The sequence below is a fragment of the Branchiostoma lanceolatum genome, chromosome 11 (genome assembly GCF_035083965.1).
Source record: "Branchiostoma lanceolatum isolate klBraLanc5 chromosome 11, klBraLanc5.hap2, whole genome shotgun sequence".
Lineage (NCBI taxonomy): Eukaryota > Metazoa > Chordata > Leptocardii > Amphioxiformes > Branchiostomatidae > Branchiostoma > Branchiostoma lanceolatum.
In genome coordinates, this window is record NC_089732.1 from 6,145,200 (window position 1) to 6,165,893 (window position 20,694).

Below are 20,694 nucleotides of genomic sequence, written 5' to 3' on the forward strand. Positions count from 1 at the left end.
AATGTATTTAACAATAAAACTGAAAGATATACAATCATTTTATTAATATCTTAGGTAGTTCTTATATTTCATCTTTGCCTTTGAAGACATAATTTGCCAAGACAAAAGTATCTTAAAGATTTACTGGCTCTCCAAGCAAATCATCAGGTATATTTTGGTCCTCTTTGGACACTTGAACTTTGCCATCCCGTCCAACCTACGGGGTCTTTCCAACATGGCGCCTGTCTTTGAAGGTGTGCAACTATGCTCCATCTCCGATAATTCCGGACAATTTCAGAGTTCTTCGCCACAGATCGTCAAACTAGAGGTCAAACACGATGGCCAAGACTCGACCGTCGTCATATACACAGGTAGGTCGGACTGTACGGCCGTTGTTTCCCCGCTAACTCGCGTGTCATGCCTGCCTGAAAACAAAGGCATGACAGCTCACCACGATGCGCATGCTAACACTGTCCCCTGTGTATTTGACCCAAACCGCAGTAAATTATTGTCACATATGATATCCATACAAGCTGTCGACTTCCCCTGTCGCGGAAACTTCCTCTTTGTCCGATTTGAAGTCTTAAGTTTTCTTTTATGTCCTTTGTATTTGACATCTGGCGTTTGTTGAAAAATGCCGACTTGTAAATGGCGCATGACAAAGGCTTTTAAGTGTTTAGATGAAAATTGTTGCTCTCAAAGGAAGGACATAATTTTTACAAACCTATGTTTATGTTTCTGTGCAAAAGGAAATTTATGTTGTGGCTCATGTTGTCTTGGATGTCTAGAATGTAAAAGTTTAATAGATTTTGCAGTTTATCACCTAAAGATATGTGTAACGTTATGTGTTAATCTTATACCATTGCTGTGTATCTAAAAGATTTGTTGGAATTAAACCACCAAAATGCGGGGTCGTGTGGCGCAATGGCAGCGTGTTGGTCCCAGGTTCGAATGCTGTCGTGTCACCGATCTTGTGCCCTCAGGAAAGGCACTTTACACGACTTTCCCAACATGCCAGAATGGTCGTCATAAAGGCTGTGGGCATTAAGGCAAGAAAGAAATAAAGAAATGCTGGAGGGGAGACCTACTTTATATGACAGTCTTAGCAAACTTGAGTATCCCATTGTATAGTCTAGACTGCTATAGAGACTAATTCTACAGTGTTAGGACGTTAAATAAGTAACTGAATGTTGCTGGAGTTCAGAAATTTCAATTCTAAAGTAGAGAAGAGTCTTCGACTGGGAATGTTTTGGATGTCCTTGCAATCATTGGCAAAGTGTTGGGCCCGTCCTCTTCATGTGTACATACATGTACAGTTGTACATGTAATAGACTTCCCCAGATACGCGACTTGCTAATGATTGCATATTCAAATTCTGCACATGCAGATGAAAGACTCTTGTCTTTTTATATTGATAACAATAAAGTTTCAGTCCAGTTCATCCTAAACGAGTATACGGTTTATACCATAAGAATCTTCCACATTTCCCTGTCAACAACACCAGTACATAAGAACTTACTAGTTACTATCTTAATCTTTGTTCAAGGACATCTCAAGTATACAAACATGTAACTTAAGGTTTGCCAGAAAAGAGACAAAGTACTTTAGCAGTATGTCATGTCCATCAATTCATTTAAGTTCATGGCACAGGTTTTGCTGCAACATGAAAATCAACAGTTTGTGTATCTTTGAGTTAACACTTGAAGAAATAGAAGTAACAATGGAGGTCAGAGCAAATTTTTAGAGCAAACTTTAAAACACTGCAAATATTTCAATATTTGCACCCTAGGATTTTACATGCACTGCTCATAATGTATGTGGGATTTTCGCTGGGAAAAACAGGTGTGTTGTTTAGAGACGGTCTAGTGCTTCCATTCAACTCAATTACTACATGTTTTGATTTATATACAGTTCAAGTGATCCCTGAGCAAATAGGCCATGCAGTATTACTATATTAGGCCAGAGGAAAAGTGTTGTTAACATGATACATCATAATATGATGATTCAGAATCAGATACAAAGTCTACTCAAAATAAGGATGTGGTATGATGACGACATGAATGAGAAATATTGTTTATGATTCAGGGGAAAGAAGACGCACTCTTTCTACATACATAACCAAATGGACTACAGTTGCTGTGTACTGATAAGGATAAGCCACAGCGCAGTAATTTCATTACAGAGCACTTATTGGAGGTACATGTACAGTACAGTAAACTGATTACATTGAAACTCTTCCACTTCCAGATATTTTGGCAGCGAGAAGTGCAATGTTAGCCTGAGTGTCATCCTGCGTTAGTTCCATGGTTTGTGAAGGGTAAGCCTGGAACTAACTAGGATGACACTCAGGCTTGTACAATGTACAGAACATGAATGGAGCTGATTAGAAGGAACATGTATTATGATGTAATGAAATATGATATTCATAGACGATAAGGTTTGGTACATGTAGTACAATTTACAAAGGAGAAGTTTGAAAAACACGCATTAATTATAAAAGGAATTTCAACCTTGAAAGAAAGGTTGGGACATGCAATTTACAATTTTTCAGCTGTAATGTTTTCCAATAAATTTTATGAAGTTGAAAATGTTTTTTATTGAACACTGCTGTTGAATACATCCGTAGATTCGTGAGTTTATTTTCCGTGTTTGTAAAGTTTACCCTTCCTGTGTAAGAATGTCACAACCATAGCCTGTGTTGTCGCAGCCCTTTTTACCACAGCATGCAAGCTTCGGCTCAAATGGTGCAAGGCGTCCACTTTTTGGCAGAGCGCAACATTTTTCCACTGGAACAGTCAACACTATCCCTTACCTTTATCTATTGTAGCATCCTTTCAAGTCGTTTCCGGTATGTTTAAGTGTCGGGTCGGGACGTCAATGTCTTGAGAATATCAACAACCCCAGTTGTCAAGTCTTTGTGTGGAAACATTGTGCTGTCACTTCACAATATACAGACCTGTGTAAATGACAGTATTTGCTGGATTGTTGCTATGAGTATGAACTAGAACATCATGGTAGACTGGACTTTAGAAAAAAGGGGAATAATTTGTTTTATCGTTGAGTTTGACATGACCTTTTGAGATGGTACACATTTGTAAAATCTGTGTTTTTAAGTTTGCTAACACAAAAACTGCAAAGATGTTTTGCCTGCTGTTGAATTCAAACTCCTCAATTTTGCTGTGCTGCAAACTTACAGTATTTTATAATACTTTTATAATTATTACATCATGTCTAGCCCTACCACATTCTTTTGCCTGTGATAGTCATCAAACATCATGACCTGGCTGTGGCCTACTTTCCAGACAATTTATTGTATTTCATAGCTCCCTGGACATAATCATACGAAGTTAGATATGTGACACATGTCATATCATGTGACATGATTGAAGTCCTTATACCAAAGTTTTAAAACATATCAATGCTGAAAATCTAATTGAATGCTTATTCTTGCAACTTATGCTACAAAAGTCTATCATATGTGTCCTCAGTGGACATTATGCTGTATGTTTAAGTGTTATGTTGGAAAGGGGATTATGTTGGAATTTGAAATGTATGCCATATAGATTTATAAATAAAGCTAACATGCACAAGGAATCAGTATCTGAGGAAATGGTAATGTAATAGAAGCGATGGACTGTCTACCATACATTCGTCATTCATGGCATGAACTGCTGGATATGAGATCATAAAGATAAAAATGTTATTGCCATAAATCTGCATTTTGCACCTAACGGCAGGAGTGAAATTGTTATTATTCCTTTGGGATCGGAATAATTGGATGTAGGAAGATTTCTTGCCGTTTTTGAAAGCTCATGACCAATAAATTTCAATTTATGATCAATTAAGCAATGTCATACTGTCTATGTACATGTAGTCTATAATTTCCAATGTCAGTTGTGTTGTTATTAATCAAACTTTTCAATTTCATACAGACGATATACAAATAGGATATGTAAAGGAGCATACATGCTTAACTGTGTGTATCAAATATGGAAATAAATAGACTATCATGGCAAACCAGATTTGAAAGACAGACTGGATTAAAAGAGCAATTTTAGGAATTACGATACTGCCAATCTTAGATGGTGTTACTGTAAGATAGATCACTGTTCATTAGTTCTACAAATATTGGCTTGTCTGAAGATAGATTTAGTAAATGGCCTGGAGCAACCAACTAGGAATCAGGGAATTTTAATTTTGTGTCAGCTGTTCGTAGGCTATCATTATGTCATTACTTTTGCTCAAAGATAAACAAAATTCCTGCATGTATTGGAATTTAAAAATGCATAGCACCAATATCCTTCCCTAGGGCATAAAGGCTAGAACAAGAAGACAGCTGTCTTGAGTCATCTTAGGATTTCCAGAAGCAAAGGATACTGTCGATGGCCATTACCCACACTTAAGTTCTATTTTAAAATATTACGTAAGAAACATGTTTCCTTATAAAGCCATGTTTTTTCCCCTCGATATCAATAAAAATGATAAAAGATGTTTGTAAACTCTTATATGTAAAGAAAGCTTGAGTTTTGTTATTTTTCAAGAAAGGGAAAGGTATTTTTTGTAACAATTATTTAGCTCTACAAGAGGCCCACCTAAGGGTCTCTGTTGCAGTATCCTGTATGTGATGACAAAGGTCAAAAATGGGGTCAAGTCCGTAGGGTTGAGGGTATGTATTATAGTCAAATCTATATTGATAAAACGTCATATGGTTGTGGAGGTCACAGAACATCATGGAAAACAACACTCTACTTTGAAGTCCCTGAAGTCTTTGAACCGTAGGAAAGGTCCTTGAAAAATGTCGAGACCTAGGCTGGGGTTATCTTGGAAGCTCATGTATGATTCATGGACATTGGGTGAATGAAAAGCTTTAGAAGACAGGACATTGATCACATTGGTAGTGGATTATCAAAGAGTTGTGTTAAACTTAATGCATGGCCCTAACCTATATATGTAAGTCAAAGTTGATATTTGGGACTCACAAAGAAGGTTTTTAGACTTAACCTTTGGAAGGTACTGTACATTAGGACTTTCATCATCATCAAAAATCAGGTTGTCAAAGTTGTCAGCTTTGAGACAGAACTTAACTATTGTTGGTCTAAAAAGTGTAATTCCTAGTCACTAGTAGTGTTACTGTGTTGTACTAGCTTGTTTAGGTACAGTTGACAGTCATGTCTGGACTTGTATCTAATCAATATTTACAAGTACAGAGTAACAGGACTCAGCCTTACTGTTCATGTAGAGGTTGGTTTCTTGATTCAACCGTCAAAGTTGTTTCCTGCCTCTACAAGGTACATTTGTTAAATGTCTGTGTGAAGTTTGTGGACACTTAAGATTGTACTTCCTGGACACCATGTTTGTTGTTGTGACACATCCGTTCACCAAGGTTTTACGACGTTTCCCTGTTATATGTCCAAGTCGACTCTCAAGGTTACTTGACAGACTAAAATAGTCTCAAGGAAATTTTGTTTTTGTAAATATCTTAGCGACCTTCAACGTTCTTTGAAAGTACATGTACATGTATACGTATTCTGCTTCTTTAGACTGATCAGATAATTGATGGTTATTGATTCTATCTTTGTAGTACTAGTAACTAGTTTGCAAATACACCTTTTACAGCAAGGCTCATTGTGAGTCGCTCTAGCAATTAAAGCAGTATTTGCTGTACATTGTACATACATGTATGCTGTACAAGGTGATGACATTACAAATACCACCTGTGTAAAGGTTAGATTCTGAGGTCACACCTCATACAGCTACATGTGTATTTATATGTTCATCTGGATGTGATGAAATATTCAGAACTTGCTCTTACAGTTGATTGAAAATCACTAGATTGACTAGAACAATCTTGATAATGTGATCTTTCAATGAGTTTCTAAGTTTCAATGAATTTATACCAGGGGTTCATCTAAATCAGGAAAGCCCAGCGCCCCCTTGTTGAATTCAGATTTTAGCTTAATCCCCAGCATACAGCCTTCACCTAGCAATCGATTCTTCCATAAGTACATAGAATTCGCTCCCTCGCCTGTGTGTGCTCCCTCTTATTCAATTTTTCTAGAAAAAAAACTGTATAATACCATGTGTACTTGACGGTTTTAAACACAAAAGATGATCTAGATGATAAAGTAAATGCTTACTGTAATTCTTGTTTCTTTCACGGTAACTTTATGTTCACGTTTTTCACGGTCACCTCTGTACCGTAAACTTATCACTGTGAAAAAAAAACTGTTGTTGTTACATGTGATTCCTTCACACATCCGTTCTGTAAATCACTTGCCGCAACCATGAAGTTAAAGTTCAGTGAAAACATACATTTTCCTTATAGTATTTCATACCGTGAAATTTTGCTACAATGAAGATCAAGTGAATTATAGTATTTTGTTGTCATTATTGATTTTGTTGTATTCAGTGTTTTGCGAATTTAAGCTAATCGTGACGGAATTGTTGTTGCCAGGCAACCAAGATGCCATGACGTTCCTGCTGGACGTGAACACGGAGTGTAGCCGCGTGGGGCGCCAGTCGTTCATGCTCACGTCACAGGAGAACAGCCTGCTTCTGCGCTTCCCTACAACTGGGTGTAAGTCACTATATACCATCATGGTTGCTCTAAGGGACGGACCATTAGGGGGGAGGTACAGCTTGAATGTGTGAACAAACTGTAAACGCAGAAATGTTTACAGTGATTTTATGTTGGTGGTTTTCGCAGTGAACTTTCGGCACGAACTTCAAACCACTGCAAAACCTTTTGCCCACCTTGGACTGTAGTGCTACTGTTGTTTCAAACACGAACTTAAAACCACCGCAAACACTCCATATTTTCACTGCGAAATAGAAACCAAGCAAACTTAAATGCATTTACAGTATATTGTTGTTGTAAGGGACAGACCGTTTTACATCTTGAATGTGAAAATTTTCTATGGGAAGTTTGTTGAATTTTTTTAATTTTCGATTCATTCTCTCAGACCTGTTGTGCAAATTTTTTTTCTTTTCTCTACTTTTGCCCTAACTTTGCACAAACAGGGAAATCAGGTAATGATCAGTCGGAAAAGTATTAAGTTATTTTTTGTCTTTCTTGTTTTGTAGCATTTTCAGAATTTTATGGCTATGTGGAAGACGCCAGGCATCAGACGAACACCAAGAAGAGACGGTCCATGTTCCAGATGCGGACAGACGAGGCCTCAGCAACACAGTATTTCCAGGTAAGATTTCTGCAGCACATTCTGCTGTACAATGTCCTAATAAGCAAGATCATGGTTCTAACTGCACATGTGCAGCAAAATGCACTGTGGGTAATATGTCAAAGGTAAAGGCCATTAGGTTGTAAACAGATTTTGTTTAGACCATACTGTAAATGCAGAAATGTTCACGGTGGGTTTATGTTCGCGGTTTTCCCAGCGACCGTTTCACCAGGAACTTAAAACCATCGCAATCATTTTTGTCTAAATACTGTAGCAGTATGTAACTGTAGCACTGCCACGAACTTAAAACCACCGCGAACACTCCATTTTCGCCTTAGTGTGAAATAAAAACTATGCGAACTTAAATGCATTTACAGTACTTAAAACATGTCCATACATGTTTTGTTTATGTCTCAGGGGTCTTCACCTTTGATATATTACCCACCATGCATATCGCTGTTGGAATCATGGACATGCTTATACACTAACATTGTTCAAGTCATGCTTTGTTTAGAAGTTTGTGAAATGATATTTAAAGCTTGTTGGTTGAAATTAAACTTTTAATGGAAACTTTTTGAATGCTGTTTGTTGTTTCTAATATTCCAGACACTTATAATTAAGTTATTAATCACTGGGAACTGACATTCTGTGTTCGTTTTTGGCGACACCTCATGGTAGAGCCTGCTTTAAGATGGTTGTGAACTGAATGTTATTCATATCAGTTTAAGGCTTAGAGCAAGCTACCAATAATGCCATGTGTGATGAGGATCTTGCTTTTTTGATTTTTTAACAAAATAAAGTTTGAGAGCTTTGCTATGCTCTGAGGTGAGGTGGATTGATTTTGACACTAATTGTTTGCCGTGCTGTGCCTGATTTTGTGTTTTTTCAGTTTTATGGATTTCTGTTTGAGCAACAAAACATGCTGAAGGTAAATTGAACATTGATGTTGTTGTCAGGGGGTGTCCAGGAGAACTCAAAAGGGTGCCTGAAATTTATGGTCTTATCTTTAAAATCATGGGCTCTCAAAAATCATTTGTTGATCTAGATGTTGAATTAATGGATCGGCAAAGTTTTGTGCTTTTTTGTAGAAGCCAATTGTACAATATCTCGTTTTGATTCAACTAAATTTTTCATAGATGACCTCTATATTGTGTCTGATTATGTTTTCACTGTAAAGAATTAGAAAGATTTTTGTTACTCTGCTATTCAAGATATCTTGCCCATGAATATCAAAATCTTTGTGATTTTTTTTTTTTAATGTTATGAAGAAAATCTATTCAAGTAGCTGCAAGGCCAGTTTTCTAAGACTGTATGCCCTTCTGAGTACCTCCTGGGTGCCCCCCTCCCCATGTATGACTTTATACTGAGCTCTATCTGTCCCCCTCTGTGCAGTTCTATAGCTACCTGTCCCAACAGCAAAACATGTTACAGGTATGGCTGCCTATACTGCTACAATCTGGTACTATAGGTAGACTTTTCTACTTTTCATAGTTTTATAGAGCTGCACTGATGCCGGTTTGATCTACATTTCTATTGACTTGCATTTCTGAAGTAAAGTAAAATTAAACTGTTTTGAATGCACTTTTGCATGAAATTTGTCCTAAATTCTCTTAACAAAATACTTTGATCTCGTTGCTAGTCACAAGTCATGTGATATCCTGTTAACATTATACTATTGTGTGCCCGAATGTAGATTTAAGTTTATGCTTTGTCAATATTTATGGCTTAAAGTTAAAGCTTGCAAGCAGTTATGTACATGTAATGCTATTGGTAAAGATATTTTTAAAAACCCTCAGAATACTTGCTCACTACAAATGTTGCTCCATTTAAAGACTTGTTTATCTTGTGCATTGCTTTAGATGTAAAGTTAGGATCCGTTTCTGTGATTCCAAAGTTTCTGATTTTCTGACGTTGCCCCCCTCCCCACCAGGACTATGTCAGAACAGCTACCTACCAGAGGGCAATGCTACAAAACATGGAAGACTTCAGAGGCAAGGTAAAGTTAAAACAGGGAACAGTTAACTATTATTTGTGCTTACAGAATCCTGTGATGTTGTGTTTCATTGGTAAATATTTCTGCATATGACTTGCAAAACAGTCCAAAGTCGATAGATGGCATTTGTGTACAATACAAAGCTACATTATTATATTTTTTGGCTGGTTGATGATGAAAAGCATGGCTTATACAATGGGGGACTTGCCTGGCAAAACCTCCTTGGTTGTGACAGGTGTAGTTCAAACCTCAATGAGTCAAACTTTTGTGCACCTGAAACCAGCTGATGAATTCTTTTATGCAGACAAATTTTAAATTGGCAACTAAGTTGCCACAGTTTTTGTCCTCTTACAATTGTGTCCTTTTTTAGTCAAAATACTGGCAATGCAAAACTCACAAGAGTCAGTAGGTGGCGTTCATGTACAAAACAAAACTATGTGTAATCTATGGTTGTTGTTTTCCACAGGTGGTTATGGATGTGGGGGCGGGGTCAGGGATTTTGTCGTTCTTCGCTGTCCAGGCCGGAGCAGCGAAAGTGTACGCTGTGGAAGCTAGCAGCATGGCAGAAAACGCAGAGGTCTGTATTCCCACCCAAAATAGTCAAAATACACAACAGTTGTTCATCATTAACTGAGTTGCATAGTTTTGCAAATTAGTACAGAAAGGATATGTTGAATATGACATACTTTCAGTGCACTATTGCACATAGTTCTAACCAAACAATTCGACAAATAGAAGAAAGATTTGAAGCACTGATCATGTCAAATTTTGGAAAATATTTCAATCAATCAATCTATCAAAATGGACATGGCAGCATGTAGGCGGAATATATTTGTAAAACTATTGCACTTCTTTTGCAATTATTAAAAATCATTGCACTTATTATAAACAGCATTAGCTTTTTTAAATATATGACTTGATTTCATATTTTCTTGCTTTGCTTCGGTATTTTACTTGGCCATAGTTCCAATTTGTTGTTAATTAGCAAAAACATGACAAAGTTTCATTCATAGAAAAGTTGTTAAACTCATTGGTTTGGTGACATTGCTGTTGACCAATCACAGACCCTGATCAGGGCGAATGGCTTGGGTGGAAAGATCCAGATGATTCGTGGGAAAGTGGAGGAGGTGACCGTCCCGGAGCAGGTGGACGTGATCATCTCGGAGTCCATGGGCTACATGCTGCTGAACGAGCGCATGTTGGAGAGCTTCCTGCACGCCAAGAAGTGGCTCAAACCTGGAGGTGAGATCTGATAATGTGTGTAGAATATGCCTTACTGTCTCACTGTTATAGACAACCAAAGCAATAAAAAATGGCCAAAAAATGGAGATAGAAAAATGCTGAAATCTTTATGGTAGTGACATTTACGAACACTGTTTAGCACATTTGCGTAATAACTTCACACTTTGAGCATTTTAAAACTACGCCAAAACAAGCCGTACAATGATCCCCTTAGTTTCTTGAGCCTACAAAATCCCCCGCGGCAACTTTCAGTGAGTTCTCACTGGATGTCGCTTTACATTGTGATCATGTTGTTTGAACTAATCATGTATAGAAATTACTAAATAGATTGACTTTCAAAATCCAATTTTAGGGCCCTAATATTGCTTGGGTTTCCTTTATGGCTGTGTACCTGAAACTGCAAGATTGTTACGGTTTTGGTCCAGACTAATCTCCAAGCAGATCTATCTGTGGCAAGGTAGAATCAAAAGGACTAACCAGTTTCCAAAAGGCCACTGAAAAGCTCACCAGCGACCCTTTGAATACTGGTTGGCCCTTTTGATACTGCCTTGCTACCGATAAGTCTGCTGGGAGATTAGGTCCAGACATGAACATCAATAATGTACAGAAACATGAACAAACTAAAGCACAAGTTGATACAATAGACAGAAGATACGTAGATCCTGTCAAAAAATGACAATTTTCAAAGTTAAGCTCATGAAAATGAGGAAAGTTTATATTTGCAAGTGGTATTTTTCTTACCATCTTTTTCCTGGTTGATGATGAAAAGCATGGCTTATACAATGGGGGACACATCCTGGAAAAACCTTATTGGTTATGTCAGGTGTAGTTAAAACCCCAATGAGTCAAACTTTTGTGCACCTGAAACCAGCCATCAAATCTTTATGTTGAATTTCAACATGTAGTCATATTTCAAATGTACCAGGAGGTGTGTATCTAAGGATAAGTCATAACATAGAAGTTTCCATGTGGAAAATTGTAGCTACATTGTATATATTGAGCCAAAAATTTTTGGTATCTACTCAAGAAAGTTATTTGATTTTTTATAATCTTAACCTTCTCCCTGCTGCCTAACTCTGCAACCAATGAGGTATTGGGTGCCAAACGTCTACTTCAGTGTTGTGATCAACTAAGTAGTATTTTATGGTTTGTGGGTTTTTTTTTTTGAAGATGATGTTTCCTATCAGCACTAAGTAGTATGATGTGTGACTTGTATGTTTAGGGAGGATGTTTCCTTCCCGTGGAGACCTGCACATCACCCCGTTTATGGACGAGCAACTCTACATGGAGCAGTTCAACAAGGCCAACTTCTGGTACCAGGAGTCGTTTCACGGTGTCAACCTCTCCGTCCTTCGCGACGCGGCCGTTAACGAGTACTTCAGACAACCCGTCGTGGTAAGCACTGAACTTTACTATAGGATCTTCAACATAACAAATGCTATGTTAACTCTGTATTACAGAAATATTATATTAGGAACAGAATCTCTTAATGTACATTCAAGTTCTGACAATTTCAAAATCTAATGTCTGTATTGACTGGTTGATGATGAAAAGCATGGCTTATACAATGGGGGGGACTTGCCTGGAAAAACCTCCTTGGTTATGACAGGTGTAGTTCAAACCTCTATGAGTCAAACTTTTGTGCACCTGAAACCAGCTCATTGTGATTCTTTGGGAGAGGATGAGAGGATTTCGATTTCAGGAGTGACAGGAAGTGTAGTTCAGAGTATACTAGTAATAGGAAGTGATCAATGAACATGTAATGCTAATCAAACTCAATTTGCATAATTTATGAGCTACAATTGAACAACACATACTAGTACTCTTACAAGAAACTCTTAACAGGGGCATGAGATCTTTTTTCTAATGCTTTTGTGCTGTTTGAACAGGACACGTTTGACATCAGAATCTGCATGGCTAAGACTGAGAAGTACACGGTGGATTTCCAGACAGCTGATGAGACCGACCTTCACAGGTGAGTCATGGGACTTACTGTAAATGCAGAAATGCAAAACCACCGGAAACAGTTTTGTCCAATACCAGTGTTCTCACCAGGATTTTTTCACAACATAGGGGTCAGGTACAGAAGGCCAACTTTGCACGGCGCAAGTCACTCACGGAGTCACTCACGGAGTGCCAAAGACATGATAAGGGTTGGGAGTCTGGCATCTTCTTGCACAAAATTTTGAACTTCATAACCAAAAAAGACACTATTTCCTGCAGTGTTTCCTCTGTCACATCCTCATTCTAAAGCCAAATATGAACTTTTTATAAGACTTATGAAGGTTCTTCCCAGAAAGAAACACCCCTATGCTCATTGAAACACAGCATCGGGGTCCACATGAAATCATTGTGTTTTGGGGCTACAGTATTGTTTTGACCACAAACTTGCATTCTACTCCTACCATGAATCAAATCAAGGGGAAAGTGAATTTACTTTTGTGATATGTTTGTTTCAGAATTGAAATTCCCCTGAGATATGAGATGCTGGCCTCAGGTTCCATCCATGGCCTCGCTTTCTGGTTCGATTGTGCGTTTATAGGAACAAGGTGAGTTGGAATGGTTACTATTTAATCGTAAGGGACAAACTAGAAGTTGATACTAGGGGTGGGTACCAGTACCGTGTACCGGTACAAAACCGGTATTTCTTAATGGACCGGTCCAAAAAAAACGGTCCGTAAAAAATCAGTGGACCGGCCTATGGACCGATTAGAAAATTCATAGTACCAGGCGGCCACATAACTGGTCTAAGAAAATACAAAACAGCAGATTTAACTTCGTTTTCGAAGACGTTAGCTGTGAATCATACCTAGAAACACTTAAAGGAATAGTAAACAGACAGCGAGAAGAGTATAATTATAATTTTGAGACAAAGTGCAAACCTAAGAAATTATATCGTTCCAGACATGACGTTTGGAGACTTTTGCGTGTGTCTCGCTCTCCAAAATATGATGTACTGCGACACTACTATAATCAGGTACAGGTACAGGTCCGGACCTGGACCTGACCCTCTGGACCTGGACCTGGACCGGACCTGAATTGTTTGTACCGGTACCCACCCCTAGTTGATACCATAGACTAAATATAAGTGGGTTCTGTCTCAAAGATGACAATTTTGCAAAGTTCAGCTCATTAAAATGAGGAAACTTTGTATTTGCAAGTGGTTGATGATGAAAAGCATGGCTTATACAATGGGGGACTTGCCTGGCATACCTTATTGGTTATGACAGGTGTAGTTCAAACCTCAATGAGTCAAACTTTTGTGCACCAGAAACCAGCCAACCTTAGATAGTTGTGTATCTAAGGTTGGTATCAACCGGGTATTATTTGGTCAGGTACATGCTATAGACTTGGCACAAACAGTTGACTTCAACGTAGTGTGTAATGATTTCTTCACATATGTTTAAATCCATCCACAAAGAAAATGCCATAATATGTGTCCATAACTGTATATACATCAAAAACAATGTCTTGTTGCTTCTGTAAGTTTCTTGTGTTTCTATACTATGTGTAGGTAGATAATAAAAGTAATTTGTATGTTGCTTCTATTCTAGTGAGACAATATGGCTGTCCACTGCTCCGACAGAGCCTCTCACACACTGGTACCAGGTAGGCCATGACATCATTTTTGGGCTATTCCATTTACATTTACTTAGGGGAAGCACTTTCTGAAGTTAGATTTTTACAACTTTGTCATGATTGGTAATACCATATTCAACTTTCACATTATTCTAAAAATACCTGACAATTGTATTCAAGGCTTCATTTTTTACATGGAGAAATTGAAATTTTTTTACATGGAGAAATTCACATGTTTTAAATTTGTAGCTTAGTTTGGAGTCAAGAGTTTTTGTTGGTTTTCAGGTCCGTTGCCTGCTGCGATCCCCGCTGTTTGTGAAAGTCGGACAGGTTGTGTCTGGTGTAGCTACCTTGGTGGCCAACAAAAGGTAAGTTAAAGCTACCCTTATTTTAGTATCAAAACATCAGACTTTTTTTAGTATTGAAACATCAGAATTTCAGGATATAGTTTGGTATTTCCAAACATTAACTCATCTTCCCTGATGAACTCAAGTACCGCCAATCGCCATTGTTATTCTGATGCTGCAGTTCATCTCAAATTCATCAGAGGGCACTGTATACCCATGTTGTTCAGTTAAACTGACAGATAGATGTGAAAAAGAGTGGCATCTCGTTTCCACATTTACAAGCTAAAGACAGGACCAGGTGACTCTCAGGCTCACACCTACTTATTCCTAGCAGTATTTCTGTCACATTGTACAAGACTTGAAAACCTTGAAGTACTTAAAGACTTGAAATACTTTCCAGTAGGTATTTCCTTTCTACGCCAGTCTTTGTAGAACTGTGCAGTTTGATATCCAGAATTTTTCTGTCACATTTTTTTCAAACCCTGTTTCCACTCTGCCAGTGTGGGAGTTAACTGGTCTTACTGTGTTCTCTCTAATGAGAACACTCGTTGCCTGTACTTGTGTTGATATTTGATTACAATTTTTGGCAACGCCTCTGGGGCGGAGGTATTTCAAAGCTATGGTACTAAGTATTGAAGGCAGAACTTGGGTGACAGTCCAAAGAACGAAAAAATTCTTCAGATGAATATGTAAACCTTCAGTAAAAAAGTAAACAGTTTGTGTTATCCACATATGTTTATGTGTACACAAAAACTGACAGTGAATACAGACAGCATTAGACACTTGGTGTGTCAGAACTTCTGATGTTTCCTTCCACCATTTTGTTGTTGCCACAGACAAAGCTATGAAATCATGATTGGGCTAGAAGTAGACGCCACGGGACAATCGTCACACAACAAACTTGACCTGAAAAATCCCTATGTTCAATTTTACTAAGAGGGACGCCCCACTACTAGTGGCCACTCCACCCGCCACTGCTACTTCTACTACCGCCATCACCGCACATTTGTGGTCCACGTGCCAAACCAGGCGCCAGGGGATAGAAAATAATCTGTGTATTAAACAAAGTGTGTTCTCAGCATTCCCGCCAGACTCAACTCATTGTGTTGGTGGAAAAACTAAACGTAGGAGAAAACTAGAAGTGTCCAAGAAACTTGGGGATGCTACTTCTTCATTTGAGAGGTCAGTTTCAACTTGAAACTATATATGGCTCGGTCAGTACTGACCATGGTAAAATCCTAATTCACTTGAAACTATAAAAATTCACTCAAAACTATAAAAATACAAACCATTTCCATTGTTTTTATGCAGCTTTTGGCACGCTTTTCTTTTGTGTTAGGCAATAGCTCTTACAAAAGTATATTTCTAGAAACAGCTTAAGGCATCCATTGCCAAAAGAAAGTATAATATGCCCGAAGACGGCAAACTTTCATCTGGCGGGAAAGCTGTGTACTATTCCAGGCAAACCACGGAGAAGGCAGCTGTCCCATTGCTTATGAAGGCTGTTACAGAATTTCACAAAGTTTAGAGAGTTCTCAAATTTCTCTACAGAAAGGAACTGTGCTTCCAGCGTTTGAACAGGGACTGTTCTAACCGATTGGTATTGACTCTTTCGAAATTCTCTTTCAGAACAAGCTTCTTGGGGGAAGTGTGATTTTACCTATGTATATACAGGAAAAATGAATAGAAGCAAAAATATGACAAAGATAACTGAAATTCATTATGAATATTATATGACAGTATTTGTGTGTGTGATACATGTATCCGGACAAAGCTGCTATATAGTGCAGTGTACATAAAATTTGAAGTACAAAAACTGAAAAAGAAGTTAGTCTGGAATAGCCCAAGTTCTGCCTTTGTACAATGCTTTGTATGTGTGTGTCATTATTTTTTAATATCTTATTTATTACCTACTATTAAACAGGAGATACCAATAAAGGATTCTGTGGATTTTTGTGTGTATCTGTCTTCTTTCAGACAAAGCTATGAGATCTCAATTGAACTAGAGATAGAAGGAACAGGCATTTCCTCCAGAAACACGCTCGATCTGAAAAACCCCTTCTTCCGGTATACGGGAGTGACGCCTGCAGCTCCCCCTGGCAGCCACACGGGAACTGCATCCCCGTCCGACAGCTACTGGCAGTCGCTAACGCTGTCGACGAACGTGGGGAACTCCACGCAGGTGGTGCCTAGCAACCACGTGGTCGCCATTAACGGGTACGACGGCAACGCAGCCAACATCATGCAGTCCAACCTCATTCCACTTGGTAAGTAGGGGGCTTGTTACCTCTGTCAAAATGAAGGTATTGTTTTGTGTGTGTGTGTGTGTTTGAGCTGCTGTATCTTTGTGGCCAGTGTAACTTTATGGACTGTGATGACCTTTGGTTTGTGGGTAGTTCTTGGAAAGATGAAGGCCAAGTCGATTTTGAGCCCTGTACTAGCGGCTTTTGTGGTTGAAATTTGTAATCTATAAAATCTTGAGAACACTTTTTGTTTTGATCATTGCATTTCAAAATGGAAGGATGGTGTTATGAACACTTTGGTGCAAGGGGAAATGACATTGAAATTTTGAAGTGCTTCTGAAAAAAACGCTTAAAATTCCAAGATGGAATTGTGCCAAATAGACAAAATGTAATCTTACCTTTGACATGATCTGAAACAGCAATAGTAGTTACATTTGTTTTTAGAGTACAGTAGCAGTAATAGTTGTAGAAAAGCTTGATGCATTGCAAAACGAAATGGAGAATACTGTAAATGCATTCAAGTTCGCATGGTTTTCATTTCGCATTAAGGCAAAAATGGAGTGTTCGTGGTGGTTTTGAGTTCGCGACAGCACCACATACGTCACATACTGCAACAGTATTGGACGAAAATTTTCACAGTGGTTCTAAGTTTGCGGTGAAACGCTTGCTGAGAAAACCGCGACCATAAAACCAACACAAACATTTCTGCATTTACGGTATGTTAAAGAAGGTTTGCTGTGTTTGGCTCTGGTATTTTTATGTGGCGGGCTCTTAATCACTGATTTTGTTTTTGCGATGATGATGATTCTTGACTTTCTCCATCTCCAGCCAACACTGCGTGCATCTCGCACCCAACCACGGTAGCGGGAGGCACCACAGTGAGGCAGGTGGGCGGGGTCAGCACCATGCCGACGCCTTGTTCCATCGGAGGCGGGATCTCACCCGCAGCCTTCACCAACCAGACCACCAACGCCAACATGAACTACTCCGCGGGGGGCCAGTACGGCTTCGGACAGGGCATGATGCAGATGGCAGCTCAGGGCGGGGTCGTGTTGCCGGGGCAACAAGTGGACGGACTGAACCATTAACCTCAGCTTGCTCGTAGCATGGAAAAACGCTTACAAACTGCATGTCCCCAAGACTTATGCATCCATCCTTACAATGCAAGGACTGCGTCAGTTTCAACTTCCTCTTCCCTATAGTTACTTGGACCTCATAGGCTTCTAGATCTTTTTACCTAATCTCCAAGCAGATGTTGAAGAGGAAGATTGTAATGTTTTCTGACTGCCTAGCTTTGTTTTTTGAGTTGAGGTAAGAGGCTGTAAGAATATGTCACCTGCCACCCCAACATCTGCTTGGAGATTATCTGTTACCCTATGTTTGCCTAAGGGGAGGGGATAAGCTATTGTATTATGCAGTGTCACATACATGTATATGCATAATAACTCAAACACGGGTAGTAAGGATGTGTTAGTGCTACATAAAAAGTGGGAACATCAATGACATCTAAGCACAATGTATACTAATTCTTTTGAAAATGATCACTGCAAAGAATGGAAGAGACGATAGAAAATTCCTGTCTCGCAAATCATTGACAGAGAGGAAAAACATTGTGTGAAAAGAGAAACTGTAAGTTTTAAGATGTCATGAGAAATTTGCAGAAAAGTGCTGTTGGGGTTGTCATACATGCTGGTATAATAGGAAACTAAAGAGTTAGGGAAAACAGAAGGGGCTCAAAATTAGGATTTGGATGGGTGGGAAGAAATTAGAATTTGGGCGGACAGGTAAAATTGCTAGAGAAAGTGTAGATATTTTACAAACATGATATGTCAAACATTGTTGAACAGACTGTTTTCAAGCCCTGCCTAGATAAATGAAGTGATATTTTGCTAATGTGCCATTTTCTAGGGTTGCTTTGCTCTGGTTTCGTGCACCTTTTTCTGCGTGCAAAATGTTGAACAGTGTCCAACTATATATGGATGTAGCCCCGAATGCTGTTTTTTTACTTGTTATGTTTCATGTAAGTTTGTCAAACTTTAAAAAGGGGGGAGGGATAATGTTAGGTCACTTTATTATAGAACACAATTTATCAATTCAGGTTCTAATTTTGGGACTCCAACTGAGTCTACTATTTATTTGTGCTCGCCATACTGTTAACAGTTGTTTTAGTAGGAAGTTTGCTCAAGCCTTGGTTTGGGGTTATAATGTCTCTAGTGTAGATGGAGTCTGGAAAAATGGATTTCAAAAAAGATGACCAGCTAATAACATATTTTTCGTGGGGAGGGGGGCATCTCCTGGAAAGAAAATACTGGTTGCATTGCAAAAAAGACCAGTTTGTACAGTAACTGTAAAAAAAAACACTGCTCTGAGCATTTGGTGGGCAATTGAGAATATAGACATTAGAAGAAATTTTGATTTGGAAATGTCATTTACAAAACATATACATCTCTGGAAAAAAAAAAAATTCTGCAAAAAAAACAATAATTTAACATGCATAGATTTCATTATACTCAATTTGACCATGGTCTTTGTTTTATCAAGGTTCCAAAATGGATTACAAATGTATAGCCTATCTACAGTACATGTTAACCACCCAACAAGAAACTGTCCATAACGTTGACAATGTAGATGTAATAAAATTGATTTGATTTCAAAATTTAGCATATCCAGACAGTTATTTCAGGTAGAAACTATTGTAGAAATGTTGCAGTTTTCACTTGGATTTCTATTTTCCTAACGCCGTAGTGTCATATTCTGATATCTTTTAAATGTGGTGAAAAGTATAGAAGCTTTCTTTGCAACAGACATGTACTCTAGCACAAGAAAAAAAGAATGATTCAAGACCTACCACCTGTAAAAATAGATTCTTTCCATACAGCTGTTCAGGTATGATAAAAAGGAAGCATATTAGCAAAGGAGTATGCCCAGTTCTGTTTGCTCCTCATAGAATGATGCATTCTGGTGTCTGGCCTTCATTGTATGCAAATAGAAGCAGAACAAATTCTGTATGGCTAGTATGGTTACTGTGTAATCTATGGGACTTGCTGGCGGTCAGTTTTACTTGACCATGGAGCTACATCTTTGTACTACGTAAAATAATTAGCCAACTGTGCATGTGAACTACGTGTCTGGCCATTGCAGAAACAATATTTTGACTCTTGTGAGGACTATGACTAAGTTTTCCATATGCGTTAAAAATGGCCATGTTTCTTTCTCTTGAATATTTTAAAATGTAAACATAGCAGCAGAAGTGTTCATGCACAACTTGGAAGAACACAATGAAATAAAGGGTATGTCATTTTGTATTGCTGTCTTCTTTCATCCAATAGAAGAGGAATAAGGCACTACTTATTCAAAGGAAAGTCAGTGAATAATTTTGCAACCTGCTTTTTGTGTGAAAGTCGCAACTTTGGATGAATTTTTGATAAATTTGACTTTTGCCCTGGTATTAGAATGTAATAAACTATCTGTTCCCCACTTATATGATAATTAGTAATGTTCTGCAGTTGTATTTTTGCCAATAATTTCCGAAATGCGATGTGGGTGAATAATTTTGCATGCAACTGTAATGTAATACAACATATAAGAGAGTTAACTCAATTCCCAAAGAATCTGGCCTAAAAAAATAACTCGGCATAAGAGGTGTGCGTTAAGTTGGGTCATAAATTGCCTTTTATCGGCCCCATCTGATATATAAAGAATTTGAGATGAAAGCTTGTTTATATATTACTGTCAGGATTAGATAGGAAAGTTTAGTCATCCGAGCGATAGGTCAGACCTGTACGCATTTTTCTATGAGTGCTGCGGTCAGGCGCTAGCGGTACAACAGCGGCCCCGTGCGTATAGTGGGTACTTAAAGTTTAAAATGCGATAAATATCGTTGTCACGGTTATATTTGGGTGAATATTTTTTTTATTGCATGACGAACACGTGTGCTTCCAACAGAATGTAAAACATCTCCAGACAAGTTGTTCGTTTTCTAGATTTTAGTCATAAAGTTGCGTATTTCAACGTTGATTGCAATAGAACAGCCTAAAACAGGAATGAGACCGTGATTTCATACACAGTGTCTTCTTGTGCATTACATCAACCTGGTAGACAAATAATATGTTCTTGGTGTTATACTAATTATA

At 38.3% G+C, this 20,694-nt stretch overlaps 1 protein-coding gene across 2 annotated transcripts; it reads left to right on the forward strand.

Moving 5' to 3' along the window:
- The first annotated feature begins 178 nt into the window (after positions 1 to 178).
- LOC136444579 (histone-arginine methyltransferase CARM1-like) lies at positions 179 to 19,864 on the forward strand. 2 transcript variants are annotated; one of them, XM_066442202.1, is made up of 14 exons: positions 179 to 350; positions 6,434 to 6,556; positions 7,063 to 7,178; positions 8,047 to 8,085; positions 9,088 to 9,153; positions 9,617 to 9,727; positions 10,215 to 10,392; positions 11,615 to 11,787; positions 12,282 to 12,367; positions 12,852 to 12,941; positions 13,947 to 14,001; positions 14,257 to 14,339; positions 16,296 to 16,585; positions 17,390 to 19,864. In XM_066442202.1, the coding sequence occupies exons 1-14, from the start codon at positions 215 to 217 to the stop codon at positions 17,647 to 17,649; spliced, it is 1,806 nt and encodes a 601-aa protein (XP_066298299.1). In that variant the 5' UTR covers positions 179 to 214; the 3' UTR covers positions 17,650 to 19,864. The 2 variants fall into 2 exon arrangements, with proteins under 2 accessions (XP_066298299.1, XP_066298296.1); XM_066442199.1 differs by lacking the exon at positions 8,047 to 8,085 and adding an exon at positions 8,550 to 8,588.
- The last annotated feature ends 830 nt before the right edge of the window (positions 19,865 to 20,694 follow it).